Here is a 23106-nt window from a genome sequence, read left to right on the forward strand (position 1 = left end):
AATCTCTGTAGATGTTCATTGAAATGAAAAATAAACAAACTAAATTAATTAAAAAAAAGAATTTTATTATTATGTGTCATTAAGTCAACTATGACTCACAGTGACCTGACTGATGAGCAAGCAATGGCTCTGAATGCTGCTCTATTGCCACAGTCATTGTGTCAACACACCTGACCAGGTTTTCCTCTCTTCCAATGACTCTCTCCCCTTCCAAGCATGACATCCTTCTCCATGTACTGGTCCCTCCTTGCAACACATCAGACAGAGCTTCAGAATCTTTGCTTTCAAGGAGCAGCCTAGTTTCACCCTCTGCAACATGGACCTATTCCTTAATCATAGTCTAGCTCTCAAGATGCAATTGCTTCTCAATAACAAGCAATTGAGAAGACTATGGCCTGGATCAGGCATGCCTTAGCCTGTAGATGGACAACATCACTCTCTTGCACTCTGGGGAGGTCATTTGCACCAGATTTTGCCAATACAACTCGTCTTTTGACTACTGGTACCAAGATTGCTGATTGTGGATCCAAGCAAAATGAAATTGTTGACAACCCTCCATCATTTCTCCCTCTATTATGATTCTCTGCCTACTGGCCCAGGATCTTTGTCTTCTTAATGTTGAGATGTAATCTACATTGAGGTCTACAGTCCTTGACTTTCTGCAGCAAATGCTTCAAGTCCTTCTCAGTTAAAGCACAATTAAGGTTGTGTTATTAGCATGATGCTGGTTGTTGATGAGTCTTCCTCCAATCTTGATGCCACAATTCTTATTGATAAAGTCCAGCTTCTCAAATGATTTGTTCACCATATAAATTGAAAAGGCAAGGAGAATGGATACATCCCTGACACATTCATTTCTGTATTTTGAACCCTTCCTCCATTCAGAGAACAGTTTCCTGGTCTAGGTGTAGGTTTCACATGAGCACAATCAAATGTTCAGGGATTCTCATTCTTCTCAATGTTAGCCACAGTTTGTCGAGATCCACAGAGTCAAATGTTTCTGCAAAGTCGACAAAACACAAATAGACATGCTCTCTGTTTTCAGCCATGATCCATCTGAGATTGGCAGTAATATCCCTAAGAAAACTGTTAATGATTCCACACAAATTAGTGTGGTACATGGAAGGATAGTGAATAATTTACTCATAGGCCAGTTAACAACAAGATTTCAGCAAGTAGAGTTGTGTCATCTGCGTAACACAGGTTTTGATGATTCTTCCACCAATCCTGATGCCACATTCCTCCTCGTACAGCCCAGCATCTCAGATGATCTGTTCTGCATACAGATTGAAAAGCTATGGAGACAAAATAGATCCCTGATGGACCCCCTTCTTGATTTTGAACCATGTAGTGTCTCCATGTAGTCTGCCTCCTGGTACAAGTATAGGTTTCGCATTAGCACAATCAAACATTCTTCTCAGAATCAGCCATAGCTTGTTGTGATCCACACAGTCAAAAGCCTTTGCATAGTCAATGAAGCACAGATAGACATTCTTCTGGTATTCTCTGCTTTCTGCCAAGATCCATCTAACATTAGCTATAATATCCCTAGAACCACAACGTCTTCTAAATCCAGCCTGCACATCTGGAAGTTCTCTGCTGACATATTGTTCCAAGCGTTTTTGGATAATTTGCAGCAGAATCTTGCTTGCATGTGATATCAATGATATTGTTCGATAATTTCCACACTCTGTTGGGTCACCTTTCTTTGGAATGGGAACAAATATCGATCTCTTCCAGTCAGTTGGCCAGCTGGCTATCCTCCAGATTTCCTGGCACAACTTAGTGAGCACCACCAGGGCAGCTTCTGTTTGTTGAAATAAATCAATTGGTATGCAGTCAGCTCCTGGAGCCTTGTTTTTTCGCCAATTCCTTCAGAGCAACTTGAATATCCTCCTTCATCACCATAGGTTCTTGCTTATGTTATTTCATTAAATTCCTCTGTGTCAGCCAATTCCTTCTGATACAGTGACTCTATGTACTCCTTCCATCTTATTTTTATACTTCCTGGATCATTTAACATTCTGCCCAAATTATCTTTAAGTATTGCCACCCATAGCTCGAATTTGTTTTTCAACTCCTTCAGCTTAAGGAACGCTGAGTGGGTTTGGCCCTTTTGATTTTCTGACTCCAGCTCTCTGCACATTTCATTATAGTATCTTGCTTTGTGGTCCCAAGCTGCCTTTTGAAATTTTCTGTTCAGCTCTTTGATTTCTTGATTTCTTCCTTTAGCTTTGGCTTCTCGGTGATCTAATGCAATACTCAAGAATCTCATCTGACATCCATCTTGGTCTTTTCCTCTTCTTCAGCCTTTGTAATGATCTTTTGCATTCTTCATGGATGATTTTCTTGATATCCTCCCAGAACTCATTTGGTCTATGCTCATTGGTGCTCCAGGCCTCAAACCTGTTCCTGAGATGGTTTTGAAATTCGAGTGGGACAGAGTTAAGGCCAAATCTTGGTTCCTGTGGACTTTTAATTTTCCTCAACTTCAGCTTGAACTTGCATATGAGTAGGTGGTGGTCTGTCCCACAGTCAGCACCTGGCCTGGTTTTCACTGCTAATATTGAGCTTCTCTAGCGAGTCTTTCCACAAATGTAATCGACTTGATTCCTATGCATACCATCAGGAGAGATCCATGTGTATAGCCTGAGTTTATGTCTCTTATAAAAGGTATTTGCGGGAAGTAATGGTGGCATAGTGGCAAGGAGCTCTGACATCCCAGAGGCGCACAGTTCGAATCCACCAGATGCTCTGCTGAGGAAGGAGGGACAATCTCCTCCTGTACCAGTCAGATCTGATCTGATGGTACACTCACACACACAAAAAAATAAAATAAAAAAATTTTTTAAAAAAAGGTATTTGCAATGAATAAATCATTGAATGTGCAGAACTCTTATCATTCTATCTCCAGCCTCATTTCTCTCACCGAGCCCGTGTTTTCTAGCTACTGATGCTCAAGAAAACAACGATTCTCACCACTGTGCCAATTGGCAGCATCAGTATGGATGATGAAGAGATTGAGATTTAGTTTACTTGGCTCCACAGTCAACACTCTTGGTAACAGGAGCCAGGAAATCAGGAGTCGAATTGCATTGGGAAAGTCAGCTGTGAGGGACCTCTCAAGGGTACTGAAGAGCAACGACGTCAGGCTGGAGACTAAGGTGTACCTGATCCAGGCTATAGTCTTTGCAATTACATGCTATGCATCGGAGGGTTGGACAGTGAATAGGGATGATAGAAAGATAATTGATGCCTTTGAGCTGTGGTGCTGGAGACGAGTGTTGAATATACCATGGACTGCTAGGAGAACAAACAGGTTTGTCCTGGAGAGGGTGAAGCCAGAGTGTTCCCTGGAGTCAAGGATTCTGAAGCTTCGTCTGACATACTTTGGGCATGTTGTAAGAAGGGACTGGTCCTTGGAGAGGGACGTCATGTTTGGGAGAGTGGAGGGATGGCGCAGGAGAGGAAGACCTTCGATGACATAAATCGATTTTGTGAGTGGAGCGGTGGGAATGAGTGTGTTTGAGATGGTGAGGTTAGCACAGGATAGAACGGTGTTTAGGGCTCTTGTACATAGGGTCACTATGAGTCGCAAGCGGCTTGAAGGTACATAACAACAACAAGAAGTTAACAACACCTAAGAATGGTCCTGCCTAGGACAGGTCTGTTAAGATTTTCCTTTCCCTCTTATAGCAGGATGCTGCTCTAACAGAGTGAAGCATGGAGCAGGAGAAAAAAGGGGAAACAAGAATTTTAGTATTTGAAATGACAGCCAGTTTATCCATTGCACACACCACTGTATTAAGCAAATCAACCTTTTGGAAAATTTAAACACAGATGGGAACTGGACAGTTTCCCCCTAGAGAGATGAAAAGCTTTTTGGCTCTTAAGTCTTTGGTAAAAGGCATATATAATTCTTGTGTCTACAGAAACTGAACTTTGATAAATATTCATAGTTGTAGAGGAGCTTCAGGCCTTTTTGTTCATAGGGTTGCCATGAGTCTTGCTTGACTCAAAGGCAATCAACAACTGTACAGAATACTGCCTCTAGCTGGATTTTCGAATTCTTAGGGGCTAACACTCTGTAATCCATATAGGGCTTTACCCCACTGTCTGGTCTTTGTTCTAGAAGTCACTCCTCTTGGGATTGTGATATCCTTGGGTCAGCAGACGTTTCTCTTCATCTCCCCTCCCGACTCTCCACTTGCCCATTATTAATTGTTTCTTGGTATCAATCCTGGCAATTCAGCTCCCTCCCTAGGATCTGCCTTGCCTTACAGCTTGCTTAACAGAACACGGCCCCTTTTTTCCAGAGGTCTACACTGAGGGTGTGGGCCAAGTTCTGAAAGGATATGAACACGATGCCAATAAAATTGAACAAGAACAAACAACCAAAAAACAAAAAAGAATGGCCCGGCCTAAAGAAAATTTTCCCACCATTTTCTTGCTCTGGTTTTTTTTGTGATCCAAATGGCAGCTTTTGAATACCTAAGATCTTTACCTACATTACACTTTTAGCCATATAAAAAAATGTCATTTCTAGAAATTAAAAAAAAAAAAAAGATTTTTTGGTGGGTGTGATGGGAGAGTAAGTGTTATACCGAAGGGAAAAAAAATACACAATCAACAGTGAATGATTCTACAAATCTTAGATGTGTCATCTATAAACAAAGCCATCCTTATGTACCTCATAGGGATGTTCACTCAACAAACAACTAATATATATACTTAGGATTAAGTATACTTAGGTTAAGTATGTGAAAACACAATATCCTCTATATTAAAAAGACCATAAAATTACAAGCTATTATAATTAGCACTCTGGCATAGTCCTTAGAGAGTTGCTCTTATTACAAACTGATGGTCCTTAAGAGGAACAGTGTCACTTTGAGTCGTATTCGACTCAACGGCATCTAACAACAAGAGGAAAACCAAAAGCCTATTCAAACTTTTTTAGAACTTATTTTTCTTTTACACTGGTCTGTATACAAAATTCGTTTATAGTTTCATTCACATACACGTTATTTCACACATTCCTTCATTCATTTTATACAATCATTCCCACACATTTGTTTTATAGTATCAGTCACCATCAATCTGTGCCCACTATTACCCTGTCTTTTCACGTTTCCACTGAATTTTACTTGCTTTCTTCACCCCCTCCCCCACCCACCCAACACTGTGAACCCATGATTTTCCCTGCTCCTCACCCTCAGCTTCCTCCCTTGAGGCCCTTGCACACATCCTGCTAGTCATCCTTCTATTTTTACAATGGTCTCTTATGCAGTAATTCTCCTTATGAGACTCAATTAGTTCAATGAGCATAATGCTCGTCAACCTATCTCATGTAACATAGTATTTTTCAAAATCATTGCACCTGAGTGCAATTCCATTGCGTGAATGTATCAGTTTCTCAATCCATTCATTTGTTGATGGACATCTGGGCAGTTTCCATTTTCTTATGATGGTGAGTAATGCTGCTATGAAAATCAGTGTACAAATCTCCATTTGTGTCTCAGGTCTACTTCCTAGATGTGTATTCCTAGCAGATAGCTCATATGCAATTTCTATGTTGAGCTTATTGAGGAAACACCAGAGTACAAGACTTCCAGAGTACTTGTACCATTTTAGAATCCCCACCAATACTGTATGAAAGTTCCAATCTCTCCATATCTTTTCTAACATTTATTGTTTTGCTGTCCTTAAAAAGTTAAACTTTATAATTATCATAAGAGTTCTGAATGAGAGTTGCAGAGTGGAGTATACTCGGGGTGGGGGTGGGAGAGTGCGGGGGGATTGTATACCAATGAAGGAGTTTTTCTTTTGCTTTTCAAGGAGAAGAAAGAACTGGAGGTGAGGGTTGGGTGGGCGGGGAGAAAAGTGCAACAATGAACGAATGGAAATCCACAATCTCTGTAAATGTTCAATGAAATTAATTTTTAAAAAAAAGTTAAACTTTGTCACTGCTACTGGAGTGAAATGGTATCTGATTTGCATCTCTCTTACTGGCAGTGATTTTGGGCATTTCATCACACATTTTAATGGCTCGTTTTCCATATTCACACTAACGTAAATTATATTAAGGAACCTTCAGAATGAACATTTTCATTCAATTTTCTTTTTCCAAAAAGAGCTGTGTTTTTACTGTAGCTCAATGACTCTGTTATTCTCTCTCTTATGGAATCTGGGGATGTTATTATTCCCTCAGACTTTTATGGATCTCAAAGGCAAGTTATTAAATAAGAAACCGTTGTTAAAATGACCAGTAGGTAGAACCAGGATCCAAGGAAAAGAATGTGACAGGATCTAAAAAGTAGTTTCAGACATAGAAAAAAATTTATTTTCTTATGTTTAAAATAAAGATTTTTTTGGGGGGGAAATTTTACACAGTATTATAATTTTCAGTGTAGCTTCTTAATCTATTAGAAATTTTTTCAAAATCAGCATTTTCAGGCAGCATCTGTGTTACTTTCTGTGGTTTCTACTTCTTTAGGCAGCAAAGGATCGATCTTTAATAATAAACCTTCACTTGTTGAACTACGAAGAAAAGCACGTACCACAAAGGGTCCTAGAAAGAAATACAAAAATCAACTTTTACTTTATTCCATAGACACGTATGAAGTAAATACAAGTATGCCACCAAAAAACCCCTTATTGAATCCATGACATATTTTTATTTGAAAAACACTGATATCATTGAACTTTGAAATTAATTTTTATAAAACTATGGAAAACTATTCCATTTCTAGAGGAGAAAGAAATTAGCTTATACTTTAGGATACCAGAGATTTGTCCTTGGAACTACACATACTCACTAATAATTCATTTCTTTCTTCCAGAAGATAATCACATAGAATTTACTTTACTGCAAAGTCAACAGTGAGGGGAGCAGGTGCTGATATTCACATTTGATGAAAATATTCTAAATATTTATTTAAAACAGCCAGCACAGATGCTACCTTTGTGACATCAAATATTGAGTGGAATTCCCTAAAAATGAAGTTTTCATAAGAACAAAATTAAGGGGCTCAATTTGAAAAGGCCCAAAAAAGAATATTTTGAGAGGTTTTACTCTGCATCATTATATGCCTAATAGTGAGGATTCGATACAGAAATCAATTTTCCATGGAATGTAAGAATCCATATTTACATTGTTACTAAATAATATGGCCATGTTTCAATAATGACAACAGAAATAACCAATGATATATTTATTCAGTGTGTTTCAGTCTCACAGAAAGGGAAGAAAAATAGCTTAAGGTTGAGTATTAAGTATAAATTTGGTCATAAAACTGCACTTATAAGTGCATTCAATAGGGATCCTTACTTGGCTTCACCCACACGTGAACCTGAATGACACAATGAAAATGACAATGAGCTATCGACTATTCCTAGCCAACTAGACCCACATGGCTCAAGCTTATACATCTTAATCAAGTCAAACTGTTTTCCAGAAATTATCCCACTTATAACAACTGACTCTCAGGAAATGATGAAATCATTATTCTTTTAAAAAAATGAATGAAGAACCAATTGCTAATGTTACTTACAAAGAGAATGGTGTGGCTTAAAAACTATAATTTTATAAATCCTTTTAGTTATTATTTAACACTATTATAAGATTAAACTAATCAGTTTGCTATCAAATTTTGTTACATTTAACGATAGAATTAATATGATTTGCAAAGTTGCAAAATGGATTCCTTCTTAACATTAAAACAGGAGACCTCATCTCTGGACAAGTACAGTTAATGAATAAGGTAGCAAGAAATCTTTTGGAGAATTAAATATCACTATTTATTCACTGGCAATATTGATGCTATTGTACTTGTAAATCAATGTGTGTTTTCTTAATATTTTATATTTTTATAATATTACTGATGGGCTATACTGAAGTCTACCTTCAGAGAATACTTACCCAAACTCAAGGGTCTGTGCGTACAAACATCATTGATAACAGCTTGCAGATTGGCAGCTATCTGATCACTTGACATATCCAGCTGAAAGAAAGTGATACATAATATCAATGATAGGAAATTGAGATTATAGAATCTGGAGAATTGTTTTCAGTAATTTAAATAGACAGTGTTTTTTAAATGCTACTTAATGAAAATTACCCATTGAGTTATTACTGTGAAAGAAAAATCTCTACATTTCTTTTAAAATTTTACATGTACATGTCTTTACATGCCAGAATTTAATTACCTTATATAAAAAAAAATTACTGCAAAGCTCTTTGAAGTTGTTCCACTGAAGAGTCCTTGACTTTTAAGCAATTTCCCCAAAGAATATATCTGGCAAAATACACCATCTCCTAGTCCTGCTCCAAGGAATTAGTGATCTTTTTCTCTCAAAGTTATTTTTGTTAACTTACTTTAAAGGGAACTAAGCAAATGTTTGCTTTTATGAGTCTGAAATAAAAACCACCTAACTACATGTATTCAGACAACATATCTCTAACATATCATACAGGTAGATATTTTCAGGATGCTATGTTTTAAATTTTCAAACATTTGTGCCATAGCAATTATCTTACCACTCAGCAAAAATTAAATTGTAACAAATAGAGAATGTGTCCCATTCTTTTTTTATTTGTTTGTTTTTTGGTGGGGTTTTCTTTGGTTTGGTTTTGGGCTTTGGTTTGTTTTTTGTTTTGGTTTGGTTTTTTACTTCATTTCTGGGGGTTGGGTTGTTTTTTTGTTGTTTTGTTTTTGGTGACTATGGAAAATATATTTCATTCTTAAATTTCTGAAAGCCGGATTCTACCTTTTGAAAGTCTTGGTATTTATCATTCAAATGAAATAAACATCATTCATTCCATATATGCCCTGTTAAAACCAGTTATATCACATTCCAATGTTTTGAGAATTTTTTTACTTTGTCAAATACATTTTTTTGTCAAATAAATTATTTTCAAATAAATTTTTAAAGTCCATACAAAACATAATAACTTTAACTGTCGAATGTCAATCAGTAAGAGAAGTCAAGTTCAAACAAGATTTCTATTTTCCAATGATGCTGAGACCATTGTGAAAAGTGTGCCATATGAGCATTAAAAAACTTCTGTTGAGGTAAAAATTATTCTTATCAGCATCAGACAGTATTTATTAATTACACACTTGGGCATGAGGTACTGACAGAACCCAAATAGAAAGTTTTGTCATTATTGAAGGAACTTTCACTTTGCAACACTTTAAAAGTGGGACTCCTCAGAGGGGAAAAAAGTCATGCTAATACTTCATGTTGTTAAGTGCCACCAAACTGAGTACAACCCATAGTGACCATATGAACAGATCTGAACTCTGTCTTATCATGTGCCATTCTCATCATCTCTGACATACTTGAGCTGATTGCTTCTGTCACTGTATTCACTCATCGAGTGTCACCCATGGGTTGGTTCTGACTCGATGGTACACTACCACCACCACAACAACATGTAGGTAAAACAATCTTGCTTGCTACAAGTGAAAAAAACTTGAAGCACTTATTAATGAAGCTCAATAGCTATAGCTTTCAGTACACATCACACTTCAACATAAAGGAAACAAAAATCCCTGTAACAAGACTAATAAGCAAAATCATGACAAAGAGAAAAAAGATTGAGGCTGCCAAGGATTTTCTTTTACTTGGATTCACAATTCAGAGAAGCAGCAAGGAAGTAATCAGATAATGTATTACTGCATTAGGGAACAAAGGTCTTGTTACAGTGCTAAAAAACATGCAGTTACCTTGAGGATTTGGATGTTGCATCTGAAGCAAACAAAGGTATTTTAAATCACTTCATATATATGTGAAGGTTAAACAGTGAATAAATAAGAACTGATGCTTTTTTTATTGTAGTGTTTGTGAAGAACTGAACATTAACTGTTTACTTACTTCAAGTCATCCTTTCTATTATCAACTAATCATCGTAGTCCTGTTCATGTTGCATGCCATTTAGTTGACTATGACTCACAGCAACCCTCTGAACAATAGATCTGAACCTCACCCTATCCCTAGCTAAGGTGCTTTCCCCTTGCTAAAGATCAGTTCTAAGTTAAATTAGAAAAGTAACTAATTAAAGGAAAAATCATGTCTAATCTGGTGTTTAACAGTTATAATCTATACTAAATATGTATATAATGTCCCTGATATTTGTAGCTGTTCTTCTGCAGACTTATTTTAATTCTGTCATCTCCAATGCAAGTTAAAATTAATAGCACAGGCTTTAGAAATGCAAAACAATTATCTTTCATTATTAGGATGCCTTTAATGGTTTAACGAATCTATTTTAAGAGAAGTTTTTAAATATGCAAAAATGCTTGAAATACAGCTTAACACTTTTGTCCGTATTTTAAGTGCCTCTTTTCTTTAGATATTTCTTAGGGATGTCTACTACAAATAATTCAAAGGAAAGTTACACGTCTTAGTGGAATTACTGTGATAATTAATATAGCTCTCTATACAAACAAAATACATCCATACATCGTTCTTGTCAAGACTTCTCTAATATTTTGCTGACTACAGTTCTCACCACTGGGCTGACTGGCAACTTTCTGACAGATGGTGAGGAGACTGAGACTGTTAAACACTTTAGTTTGCTTGACTCCACAATCAACACTATTGGTACCAAGAGCCAGGAAATCAAAAGATGAATTACATTGGGAGAGTCAGCTGTCAAGGACCTCTCCAGAGTACTGAGGAACAATATGTCAGCCTGGAGACTAAGGTGGGCCTGATCCAGGCCATAGTCTTTGCAATTACCTGCTATGCATCAGAAAGCTGGCCAATGACTAGAAATGACAGAAAGATAATTGATGCCTTTGGGCTTTAGTGCTGTAGAAGAGTACTGAATATATGATGGACTTCCAGAAGAACAAACAGGTTTGTCCTGGACAGGGTGAAACCAGGCTGCTCCTTGGAGGCAAGGATTCTGATGCTTCGTCTGACATACTTTGGGCATGTTGCAAGAAGGGACAAGTCCTTGGAAAGAGACATTATGCTTGGAAGAGAGGAGGGAAAGCACAGGAGGCAGACCCTCAATGAGATGGATTGATCCAGTGACTGGGGTAATGGGAGTAGGTGTACCAGAGACAATAAGGTTGCCACAGGATATAGAAGGTTTCAGGGCTATTGTACGTAGGGTTACTACAAGTCTCAGGCTACGTCTTAAATATGGATTACGACTCAACATTGAGAAAACAAAATCTTTGCAACTAGACCAACAGGAAACATCACTGACAGAAAAAAGAGTGCAGTTGTCAAGGATTTCGTTTCACTTGGATCCACAATCTATACACATGATAGCAACCATCAAAAAGCCAAATGATGTGTTTCACTTGGAAAATCTGCTGTCAAGGCCCTTTTAAGTGGTAAGTGCAAGGATGTCAGCTCAAAACTGGGGTATCCCTGACCTAAATCATGATACTTTCATTTCCTTCCAATGCATGTGAAAGTTGGACACTGAATAAGGAGAATCAAAGAACTGATTCTTTAGCGGTGGCGGGAGCAAAGTTAAAATCAAATACTGAACTGTATAAAACCAGTATTGTAGAATGAGTATGAGGATTGGTGGGGGAGTAGAAGGGTGAGGACAGGCAGGGATGGGGAGAGGTGCTAATCATAGGGTTGCAGAATTTGATGGCTGGGTGGGTCATTTAACTGTGTGGACCATAATGTTATGGCTAACATTTATAAGAATGGGAATTTCAGAACACTTAATTATGCTTATACAAACATATACCTAGACAAAGAGGTGGAAATGAGAAGGATCTTATGTGAAAAACTAAGCATTCAAACTTTGTAAATTTATCAGTATGTTGTTGTTATGTGCCGAGTAGCTTGCAACTCATAGCGACACTATGTACAACAGCCCTAAACTCTGCTCTGTCCTGTGCCAATCGCACTGTCTCTGACATTCCCATCCCAATTATCCCAGTCACTGAATAAGTCCACCTCATAGAGGGCCTTCCCCTTCTGTGCTGTCCCTCCACCCTACCAAGCATGATGTCCCTCTCCAAGGACCTGTCCCTCCTTACAACATGTCCAAAGTATGTTAGACGGAACCTCAGAATCCTTGCCTCCAAGGAGCCGCTCGATTTGACCCTTTCCAGGATGAATCTGTTTGTTTTCCTAGCAGTCCAAATTTGTATATGTACAAATACATCAGTATAAAATAAAATTAAAAAAAGATATATTAGCAGAACATGGAAATAGCCCAAATGTCCAACCTTAATCGAAAGGATTGAGAAATTATGGGATATTCATACAATGCACTATTACACAGCATGCAGGCCACAATGATTTTGTAAATTACTACCTAACTTGGGAGGGACTAGAAAGCATTACACTAAGTGAAATAACTCCGTTCCATTAGGACAAACACTTTATAAGACACATTACTACAGAATGAGTATGAGGATCCAATGGGAGGAGGGTGGGAACAGAGTGGTGAAGATGGGCAAGGGTGTGGGTGTTAATCAAAGAATCATACAATTTGATGGGTGGAGGGTGGGGTGGGTAAAGGAAATGGGAAAGATCCAGTGTGAAAAACAATGTATATGAACTCTGAAAGTAAACCAATACAAAATAAAAATTTTATTTAAAAAAAATTGAATATTGAACTGGTATTGAATATTCCACAGACTGCTAAAAGAACAAACAACTCTATCTTGGAGGAAATGTGGTTAGAGTGTTCCCTAGAGGCAAGGATGGTGAAACTTCATCACACATACTTTTGAGAACGTTGTCAGAGAAGCCTGTGCTGGGAATAGTGGTGAGTGAGTGAAAGAGAGGAAGACCCTCCACAAGATGGACTGATGCAGTGACTGCAACAATGTGCTTAATTAAGCATGACAGAGATTGTGAGAATGAAGCAGGAAAGAGCAAGGTCTAGAGGGTTGCTCTGGATCATAAGTGACTTGACAAGATGAAACAAGAACTGTCATTGAGCCAAAGAGACATGGCTATCTTCTATTGGATTTCTGAGGCTTTAAATCTTAGCAAAAACAGACTGTCTCATGTTTCTCCCAAACAGTGGCTGGTAGCTTCTAGCAGTTCAACATGTACCCTCACAAACCATCAGATTAGATTACATTTTTACTGACAGGTAATCCCTGATTTACAATGTATTCAAGTTACAACAAACCACTTGGAACAAATAATCATTCATTTTGGGAAGTTAAGAGGCATACAACTTATTGTCAGTAACATGTACTACATACATATGTATGCTGAAGTACATTTAGGTATGCTGATGTTATCATTCTTAGATGTTCAGTTTTATGGTTTACTATTCAAAACACTGTAGTATAACAGGTTGTGACCTGTTTATGGGAGTGACAGCAGACAGAAAACTGTTTGACACTAAAAATGTTTGACTCTAATGAAACACAACAACAGGACTTGCTCCAGTGTCCAACAGCTTTCACAACTCCAAAGTTCACTGTTATAATACTGACACCAACTCTGCTGTAGACAAGGCCGAGAGTGTGACCATATTCAGTGTTTCATACCCTAAGAAGCATTAGTTGTTAGTTTGAAGCTGAGTTGCCCAAGGAATGGAGTTGGATAAATTATGACATAGCCACAGAACAGATTATGATACAAGTACCAAAAGACTTGGAATGATTTTCTAATGAAATAGGGAAGCATGAAAGACACTGTTAAAGGAAAATGAGAACACAAAATCAATATATAATGTTATAAGAATTACCTATACTAAAATACAGGCATAGAGAAAGACCCATAGCACTTGCAATAATCCAACTCCTAAAGACAGGTAAATATCAGATACTGGTAGTAGAAATAAGTAACAACAAAAGGTATTTAACTTATGTCAGCACTGACTCACAAAGGAGTTGCTTGAACAGAATAGCACTGTGGGTCGGCTACTTGTCCTGACATTCACTGGAACTATGAGATTTGCCTAACATGTATATGCTTGCACCTGACTAAGTTGAGACATCATCACACACAACACAGCTGTAAGAAGAGAACCTATACCATGTTTGTACATCACTAAATTAAAACTTTTCAATAAACAATTTCACAAATCATGAAATGTATTCTATGCATAGGAACAGGAAGATTTATGTTCCCAGGACAGATACTGATAATAATGATATCTCTAAAAGAATCTGAATGCCTAACAGAAGGAATGTGGATGACCAAATTATGACATACTCACACAGCAAGTTCTGAGGAAAACGGAAAGGTTTTTCTAATGGTAGGAAGAAGTTTTTTCTTTTTTTCAGATTGGATAATTTCCATGCTCTATCTTCAAGTTCACTGACTTTTTCTCATGTTATTGTTATATACCATTGAGACGGAATCAACTCATAGCTGATTCTCCAGAGGGTTTTTGGAGGCTGTAAATCACACAAGAATAAACTGCACGTAGTCTGCATTAATTTCAAATCCAGGAATTCATTCTCAGGGTGTTTCCTCTTCTTAAGAAACTCCAGTCCATACAGGATCCCAAGGGTTCTTCTTTATTATTCTCTGGCCAATAAACCATGATTTTATTTTTCTTTGTTCTGCTACTGTTCCTTCAATGTGAGCCAACTGGCAGGAGGATAGAGTAGAAAAAAAGCAAAAGGTGTCTGCCTGTAACCTCTTGTATCCAAAACTATGCTAATCAGAGAGGAACTTTTCCCCACCTCACAGTTTCAGATGCCCGTGTTTCTACATCCACCCTGTCAGGAGACATCGCTCCTACTAGGAGAGAAAGAACTAACAAATGTCTGTAACTCCCTTCATCCATGGTGTGTAATACTTTCTCGTTTCAGATTGTATTGAGATCAAGCCAGGTAAAAAGAGAGGAAAATATGGCAAACTCATCACCAGTTTGGTAATAATTCAATTTTGAGTCTTCACCAATATACTTTCTGTTTACATTTTAGTCCTCAAATAACTATTCTGTAGATTCTGTCCAGGCTTTAGAATAGATTTACTCAGTGGGAGAGACAAGCTGTTATGTGCTCACGCCATCTTACCTACAACTGGGAAAACTCCCATCCCTACCCTAGCTTATATTTTACGTACTTATATTTTATGTTTGGCAAAACTGTTTCTCTAAAGGGGAAGACAGTAAATATTTTAGGCTTTGAAAGCCATATAACTGCATAAAAGTGAAACTTATAACTATTGAAAAGACCACTGTAAGTTCAAGGACTCATACTTGGCCAACTCATTTTTAGAAGGCATCATTTCTCTCCAAATGCATGAAAATTTCAGCAATCACAAGTTCTAATATGATTTATGCTTTAGAACACTTTAATAAGTTAGTATTGTCACCAAGATCTACAATGAAATAAGAAGGAGGATCCTAGGTAAAAGCTTTATTTATCACTGCTTCCATAAAACCCGTCTTAAAAATGCTTAATTTTGTATCTGAAATTATAATTTGTAACTGGGTCTTACAAGGAATGTTATTTCTTTAAAAGTAATATTCATAATACTTAATAGGATTCTCTTTCAAAAGTATTTAAGTTACACTCCCACTATTTGGATAGACAGAATTTAGTAAAAGCTATCGTATTTACCACTGGTGGTGTGAAAAGGCTAACAAAAGAATGCTGTGTGTGCACTGTAAGGACAACTTGTTAACAAACGGACTGGCAAACAAAGGAAAGCAAATCAGTTGGCGCCCTTTTTACTAGTGTTACTCTTCTGACTAATAATGCTCTCTCAACTTACAGCCATGCTGTCAGAACTGATTTGTAGCCGACCCTTTAGCAGGTTTTCCAAGACTGTAACTCACACAGGAGACTGCCCACCTTTCTCTTGCAGAGCTGCTGGTGGATCTGAGCTACCAGAAAGGCCTGGCCTAGGGGTTAGAAATGTAGACTATGCCACCAGAGTGCCTACTGATTAATAACCACTGTAATCTTTTGTGAAATGCAATGGATTAAAGAGAAAAGTTAATGGTATGGCTTTTCTTATGCTATTATTTATATTTAATAGAAGAGGGCAGTCACACTGTCAATTTCCAAAACTTAAAGAAATTACCATCTGATTTCATGACAGTGTAGAGAAGAAAATGGACAAGGATAATAAACTATTCCTGATTCTAATACTCCTACTGATAAGATCACTGGTAAAAAACCCATTCAAGAAATATAATCTAAAATACTTTAAGGAAGAAGATAGATCACAACTAAACATATATCTACATATCTATATCTATCTATATATATGTATGTATATGTGTGTATAGACATGCACACACACATATTAAATATCACTATGAAATTTCAAAAACATTGCTGAGTTCTGGGTAAATATTAGTTTATTCTCATCTCTTAGCCATTCCTTTGGAAATATAAAATCTATTGCCAACATACTTCCTCTATTTTTAATAAGACCTAGCAAGTATAGAATTTTGCTTTTACATTCTACAGTGTATACTCCTGACTACAATTTCCTTATTTATGATACAGTAGACAGTAAAACAGTAAATATAAGGCCACAAAGGAAGAGTTAATCAGTAACAGAAGGAATGGAGGAAAGAAATCAAGACATGAACCAGGAACCAAAGAGTTTACTTTTTATCCAATTATTATTTGCATAGGATTGATTTAAGTAATATTCTTTGCTACTTACTTCTTCAATTTATGAACCTAGTCTTGCAAGATAAGTCCTTTCACATACTATATTAAACACATCTTGTTTAACTGAATTTCAACACATCCAGTTTTCTTGTTCTAACACGCTCGCTAAAAACTGATGGCTTTCTAATTATAACACAAGATTTTATGATATTTATACTCCCTTATACTAAACTTGTTTATTTTTGTTACAACATATTCAACTTTTAATAGCTGCCAAGTTTAACAATATTCTTGTCACAATTTAATTTCCTAGTCCACAAGAAAAGCACACTGATACATATCTATGGAAAAATAATATGTAAACCTTAAAATATAGAGCACATCAAAGACACTGCCTTTATTTACATTAAGTATGTAAAATCCCCAAGTATATTTGAAACACAAGCAAGAAATACTAGTTGAGTCAGGTCTTGGCATGACTTAAAGCAAATATAAATCTGACTTGTTCTAGCCTAACTTTTATTTAAAAAAAGGGTTAAGTTTGCATCTCATGTGCTAGTAGCACCACTCACAGGTCCTCAAAATTTGGGTATTTACATGATTGTAAAAAGCTTACATTTACTTTTTCTTTAATGTTATAACTTTTGTATCAATGTTAGAGACCATAAAAATGCATTTATCTATTTTTAAAAGATGTTTCTTCATAATTTGAAATATTTCTACTTGCTATAATTTGTGTAATCCTTCCGTATTCAAAATTACTCAAGATTTTATATTCCAACTAGACACTGTTGTTGTTTGATGCTGTCAAGTTGATAATGACTCCAAGAAACTCTGAACAACAGATCCAAACCTTGACTTGTCCTGTGCCATCCTTAAATCTCCACCAAACTCAAGCTCACTGTTGCAGTACTTAATCAGTTCATTACACTCAGGGTCGTTCTTTCTCTGGCCTTCCACCTTTCCCACCATGATGTGTTTTTCTAGGGACTGATCCCTCCTGACAACAACCACAAAGCTTATGAGATGACATTTCATCATTCTCGCCTCTGAGGAGCATCAGGTTGCACTTCCTCCAGGATAGACTTGTTGGTTCTTTTGGCAGTCAATGCAATATTCAAGCCAGCATGACAATCCAAAGAGATCAATTCTTCTTTTTGATCTTTCTTATTCATTGTTCATCTTTTCCAGTTTCTTAAAAATATTTAACATTCACCTTAAATTCTGCCATTCCATGACTAGATAGTTGTTATGTGGTGCCGTTGAGTCGCCTGTGACACACTGTGACTCTATGTACAACAGCCTAAAACCTGCTCTACCCTGTGCCAATCTTACGGTCTATGACACTTCTACCCCCATTACACCAGTCACTGAATCAATCCATCTCATAGAGAGTCTTCCTCTCCTGCGCTGTCCCTCTACCATCCCAAGCATGGTGTCCCTCTCCAAGGAATGGTCCCTCTTTGCAAAATGTCCAAAATATGTCAGATTAAGCTTCAGAATCCTTGGCTCCAAGGAGTAGCCTGGCTCAACCCTCTCCAGGATGAACCTGTTTGTTCTCTTAGCAGTCCACTATATATTCAATACTCCTCTCTAACAGTACATCATGATGTTCAAAGGCATCAATTCTCCTTCTATTATCCCTAGTCATTGTCTAGCTATCTGATGCATAGCAAATGACTGCAAAGATCATAGTCTGTATCAGGCACAGCTTAGTCTCCAGACTGACATCATTGCTCTTCAGTATTTTGGAGAGGTCTCTGACAGCAGAGTTTCCCAACACAATATGTTTTTTAATTTCCTGGCTGCTGGTGCCAAGAGGATTGATTGAGGAGCCAAGCAAACTAAAGCCGTTTACAATCTCAATCTCTTCACCTTCTATCATGATGCTATTACCATTTGGCCCAGTGATTAGAATCTTTGTTTTGAGTCAGGCACAGTTTGTTGTGGTCCACACAGTCAATGATTAGATAGAAGAAATGCCAAAGAAAGAAACTAAAAGAATTTGACCGCTAGTAGGTCAGTGGTATGAACCCAGCAGGCATGCTTTGGGAGAAAGATGAGGCAATGTGTTTCCATGGGGCCTTACAAACCCTACAGGCAGTTCTACTCGGCTTTACAGGATTATGATAAGAAAAATATGAACTTGCTGGTAGTTGAAGATATAGAACTTTTCAGCCAATGTAATATGGAAACTGGATTTAGAATGAGTGCTGTTAGGTGCCATCAGGATGACTATAACTCATAACAACTCAATGAATAAGTCAGAACCTTGCTTCATCATCACAATTCACAATCACTTCCATGCATGAGCCCATTTTTATGGTCACTGTGTCAATTCATCTGGGTCATCAGCATGACAATCCAAAGGAAAAAATTCTTCTTTGTGGTCTTTTTTATTCACTATCCAACTTTCACATGCAGAGGAGCAAATAAAAATACCATGGCTTGTAACAGACACCTCAGTCTGTCCTAGGTAACATTATGATGATAGATGGAGAAAAGACTGAAGCTGTCAACAACTTCATCTTATTTAAACCCACAATTTACACCCCGGGTACCAGTATCCAGGAAATTAGGAAACATATTGCACTGGGAGAGTCTGTAGTTAGGAGACCTCTCTAAATTATATCAGTTTTAGGACTCAGGTGCATCTTGTTCAGGCCACAGTTTTTCTGATCACTTATTATGTGTCTGAGAGCTGACAGTGAACAAGGATAACAGAAAAAGAACTGATGTCTTTGACCTGTGTTGATGGAGAAGAGCAATGAGTATCCCATGGACTGCCAAGAGAACAAACAGATTTATCTTGAAAAGGGTGCAACCAGAGTGCTCTTTGGAGGCAAAGACGATGAGGCTTAGCCTCACATACTTTGGGTATGTTGCTAGGAGGGGACATTCCTTGGAGAGGGACATGATGCTTAGAAAAGTAGAGTCCACAAAGGAGAAGAAGACAGTCCACCAGGTGGATTGACACAGTGACTACTGCAGTGAGCTCTAATGTGTTAGGAAGTGTGAGGATGGCACAGGATAGGACAGGATTCAGATTTGTTGTTCATGGGGTTGCTATGGGTTGCACCCAATTTGGCAACACTTAACAACAACAACAACATAAAGGGGAAGCTTCCCTAAAAATAATATCCATTGTACACACACAATGCTACATTTAGACATGCATGCCCCATGTTCCTGCACCTTTTCCAACCAATCATTGAGTCCGATGTTGATTACAAGCTGACTTCTAGACTTTACTCACAAATGTAAGGATTATTAGGGAAATAGATTGTGGAGTGGGGAAGGCACAGAATATCAAAAAATGCAATTTCAGGTTTAGTCCAGCAGTCCCAAGCGACATAAACAGTAACACACAATTCCTCAATTCTTTAATCATCCAGCAGACTTTATCTCAGAGTAGTTAAAAGTCAGTTTTTCCTTCAATAATCCAGCAAGCAAAATCTTTAATTGTGGCTTTTATCTCAGAGAAGTTACAAGTCAGTTTTTTCTTCAATCATCCAGCAAGAAAAACCTTTAACTGTGGCCTTTATCTCCAGGATACTTCTGGTAACACCTTGCCATAGTCTCTTCACAATAGTGCCACACTGTCTTCAAAATCTCTCCACTACCATCGTGGCCAAGTTTCACAGTGTGGCAAGTATTCGCTTATACTGGCATCACAGCTGTTGATGATTTACAAGACCATGTGTATACAGTTAAAGTAGCCTGAGATCATGTTTCCCAACAGGAGCTAATTCAATGGATAGAAAAGTCAATTTTCAAGGGTTCTGACAATCCAAGTGTTAAAAAAGAAACTACAAATGGAATTATTTTTACAGTATGCAAACAATTCTAGTTAAAATTACAGAAATGCACAGCCAAAAAGATATTTCAAGACCTATTCTATAGTGTAACATTGCTCATAATAAAATAACAACACACCTATAAGGAAGACCAGCTAATATAATATTACTCAAATTTATGCACCAAGCAACAATGCTACAGTTAGAAGTATTAAACTTATACCTTTTGCAGTCTGATATAGTAGAAACATGCAATTGAGATATATTAATAATAATGTTTGTTGTTGTTGTTACTGTAGTTGATAGGTACCGTCAAATTGGGTACAAATCATATGGACCCTATGAACAGTAGAGCTTAGCCCAATCCTATCCTGGCCATCCTTATATATAATCCTTAACACACTTGCGCCCACTGCCATAGTCTCTGTATCAGTCCATCTCTCATGGAGGGTCTTCCTTTGTTTTGGCCCTTTACCTTTCCAACCATGAGAACCTTTTCCAAGGCTCTCCTAATATGTCCAAATTATGTGAGACAAAACTTTGACATCTTTGCATTTAAAGAACAATCCAATCTTCTTGTACTTTTTCCACTAAGACATATCTGTTCAGTGCTCTTCTCCAACACCACAGCTCAAAGGTGTCAATTCTTTTTCTTTCATCCTTGTTCATTATCCAACTCTCAGACAGATTTTTATATAAGCATAAGTGTTCTGGAATTCCCATTCTTGTCAATTTCAGCCATAGTTAGTTAGGATCCACACAGTCAAATGCCTATACATAATCAATAAAACATAGACTGACATACTTTTGCCAATCTTTGGCTTCAGCCAACATCAATTTAACATCATCAATTATATCCCTGGTGCCATGGCCTCTTTCAAACACAACCTGCACTTCTGGCAGTCCTTCAATGTACTGTTTGATGCTTTTTTTTTTTTTATAATCTTCAGCACTATTTTGCATGCATATGATACTAATGTTATTGTTCAGTAATTTCCACATTCTGTTGGATCACCTATTTTGGGAATGGAAACAAATATGGATCTATCCAGTCAGCTGGCGAGGCAGAAGTCTTCCACATTTCCTGGAACAGATGGGTGAGCACATTGAGGGCTGCATCTGTTAGATGAAGTAGGTCGATTGGTATCCCATAGATTTTGGGGGGCCTTATTTTTTGCCAATATCTTTAATGCAGCTTGAACTTATTTACCTACCCCCATTTGCTCTTTGTCATGATACTTCCTGAAATATTTCAGTGTTGACCTACTCTTTTTTGGTACAGTGACTCTATGTATTCCTCCATCTTCTTTTGTCACTTTTCAAATCCCTCAAGATTTTTCCCATCATCTCTCTAAGTATTGTAACTGGGTGCTTGAATTTGTTTTATAGTTCAGCTTGAGAAATTGCACATTCCATAATACTTTACTTTGTCTTATCAAACCGCCTTTTGAAATCTTCTATTTAACTCTTTTACTCTTCCCTTAGTTTAGGCTTCTTGATGCTCTAGTGCAATTTTGAGTGTCTCTTCTGACATCAATTTTTATCTTTTCTTTCCCTTCTTTGCAATGACCTTTGCAAAACTGGAAACAAAGAAGAATGATTGGCAGCAGAAATATTTCACCTTTGTGACCAGAGCTGATATGATAGAATTTTCAGGACCAAGATGTTTTCAATAGAAATACTATTTTTCAGTAACATAAATGGCAACTATACACATAAAACATCACCCTTCTATCAATTTGTTGTAATATGTCAACTAGAATGCTACTCTGATGATAGTAAGTTTGTCACCATTATTTCAAATATCATCAAGTTTACTTATGGTAGACAGGTTTTAGCAGAACTTCACAGTTAAAAACACTAGTAAGAAGAACTGCTGGTTTACTTCTGATTAAATTGGTCATGGAAACCTTTATATATACCAGCAGAATAATGTCCAGTATAATGGCAGATGAGCCTCTAAACTTGGAAGACACTCAAATTGTGTAGGAAAAGGTGCCTCCTCAAAGTGTAGTAACATTAATGATGTAGATGGAATAAAAAGTCTTTGGGCTGATCGGGAACAGTACTAGACCAGGAGAAGTGCCAAATGTGGAGGGAGCCACAGGGAGTGAGCCAAGGGGAATGTGCAGGACAGCTGGAATTTGAGTGAGTAACCCACCGGGAGCAACGAGAGATCCGCCTGGAACAGTGACCCAATGGGAGCAGCCACCACCAACAAAAACACACCAGGAGAAAGAAAGATGGATGGAATTTGAGTGAGGTAGTAAGTGGGGATCACTGATGATTGCTGGACCATGTGGGACCCGTTAAGTACAAGTAGAAGGAATTGAGACAGCTGAAGCCCAAGTGAGGTGGTAGACCCAGTTCTCCAGGAGAAAAGCAAGGATCGCTGGTTTTCCATTCAAGTCCCATGCACGTCCCATCTTCTGTGTGTATCTGTGCATGTGCCCACCCTGCGTATTTCTGCACACATACAACTTCAGCGTGTGTGCCCACACTGTGAGCGCCAGCACACACACCTGCTCTTCATGCATCACCACACTCCACCTTGCATCTCCTCATGTCCAGTAAATTAACTGTCTTTAGTCCTGAGCACCTTGGAGTGGTCTGACAGAAAAGGCTACTTTCACAGCCTTTTCTCACCTGAACTGAAGCAAATCTTCCCTTGGGTCAGAAGTTCAGAGAGAAACACAGGCAGGGTAACTGTCCCAACCTATTCTGGAGCAGTGACTTCAGATCAAGAACCTGCTATCGCCTCAGGCATGAAAAAC

The 23106-nt window shown here is 37.7% G+C and overlaps 1 protein-coding gene and 1 pseudogene across 1 annotated transcript in view; both read right to left on the reverse strand.

The window, feature by feature from the left end:
- The window catches only part of LOC102852878, a 35161-nt pseudogene extending 29101 nt beyond the window's left edge, over positions 1-6060 (reverse strand).
- A 392-nt stretch (positions 6061-6452) lies between these two features.
- LOC102853298 (39S ribosomal protein L1, mitochondrial-like) overlaps positions 6453-23106 on the reverse strand; it is a 123646-nt gene continuing 106992 nt past the window's right edge. Inside the window, exons 8-9 of the mRNA XM_006885335.1 lie at positions 7922-8003; positions 6453-6571 (exon numbers count right to left, since the gene is read on the reverse strand). Coding sequence (XP_006885397.1) covers positions 6453-6571; positions 7922-8003 — 201 coding nt within the window. The remainder of the gene's footprint in view (positions 6572-7921; positions 8004-23106) is intronic.

Source organism: Elephantulus edwardii, unplaced genomic scaffold (assembly GCF_000299155.1).
Source record: "Elephantulus edwardii isolate Elephantulus edwardi_28Jun2011 unplaced genomic scaffold, EleEdw1.0 scaffold00042, whole genome shotgun sequence".
In the NCBI taxonomy this organism is placed as follows: domain Eukaryota; kingdom Metazoa; phylum Chordata; class Mammalia; order Macroscelidea; family Macroscelididae; genus Elephantulus; species Elephantulus edwardii.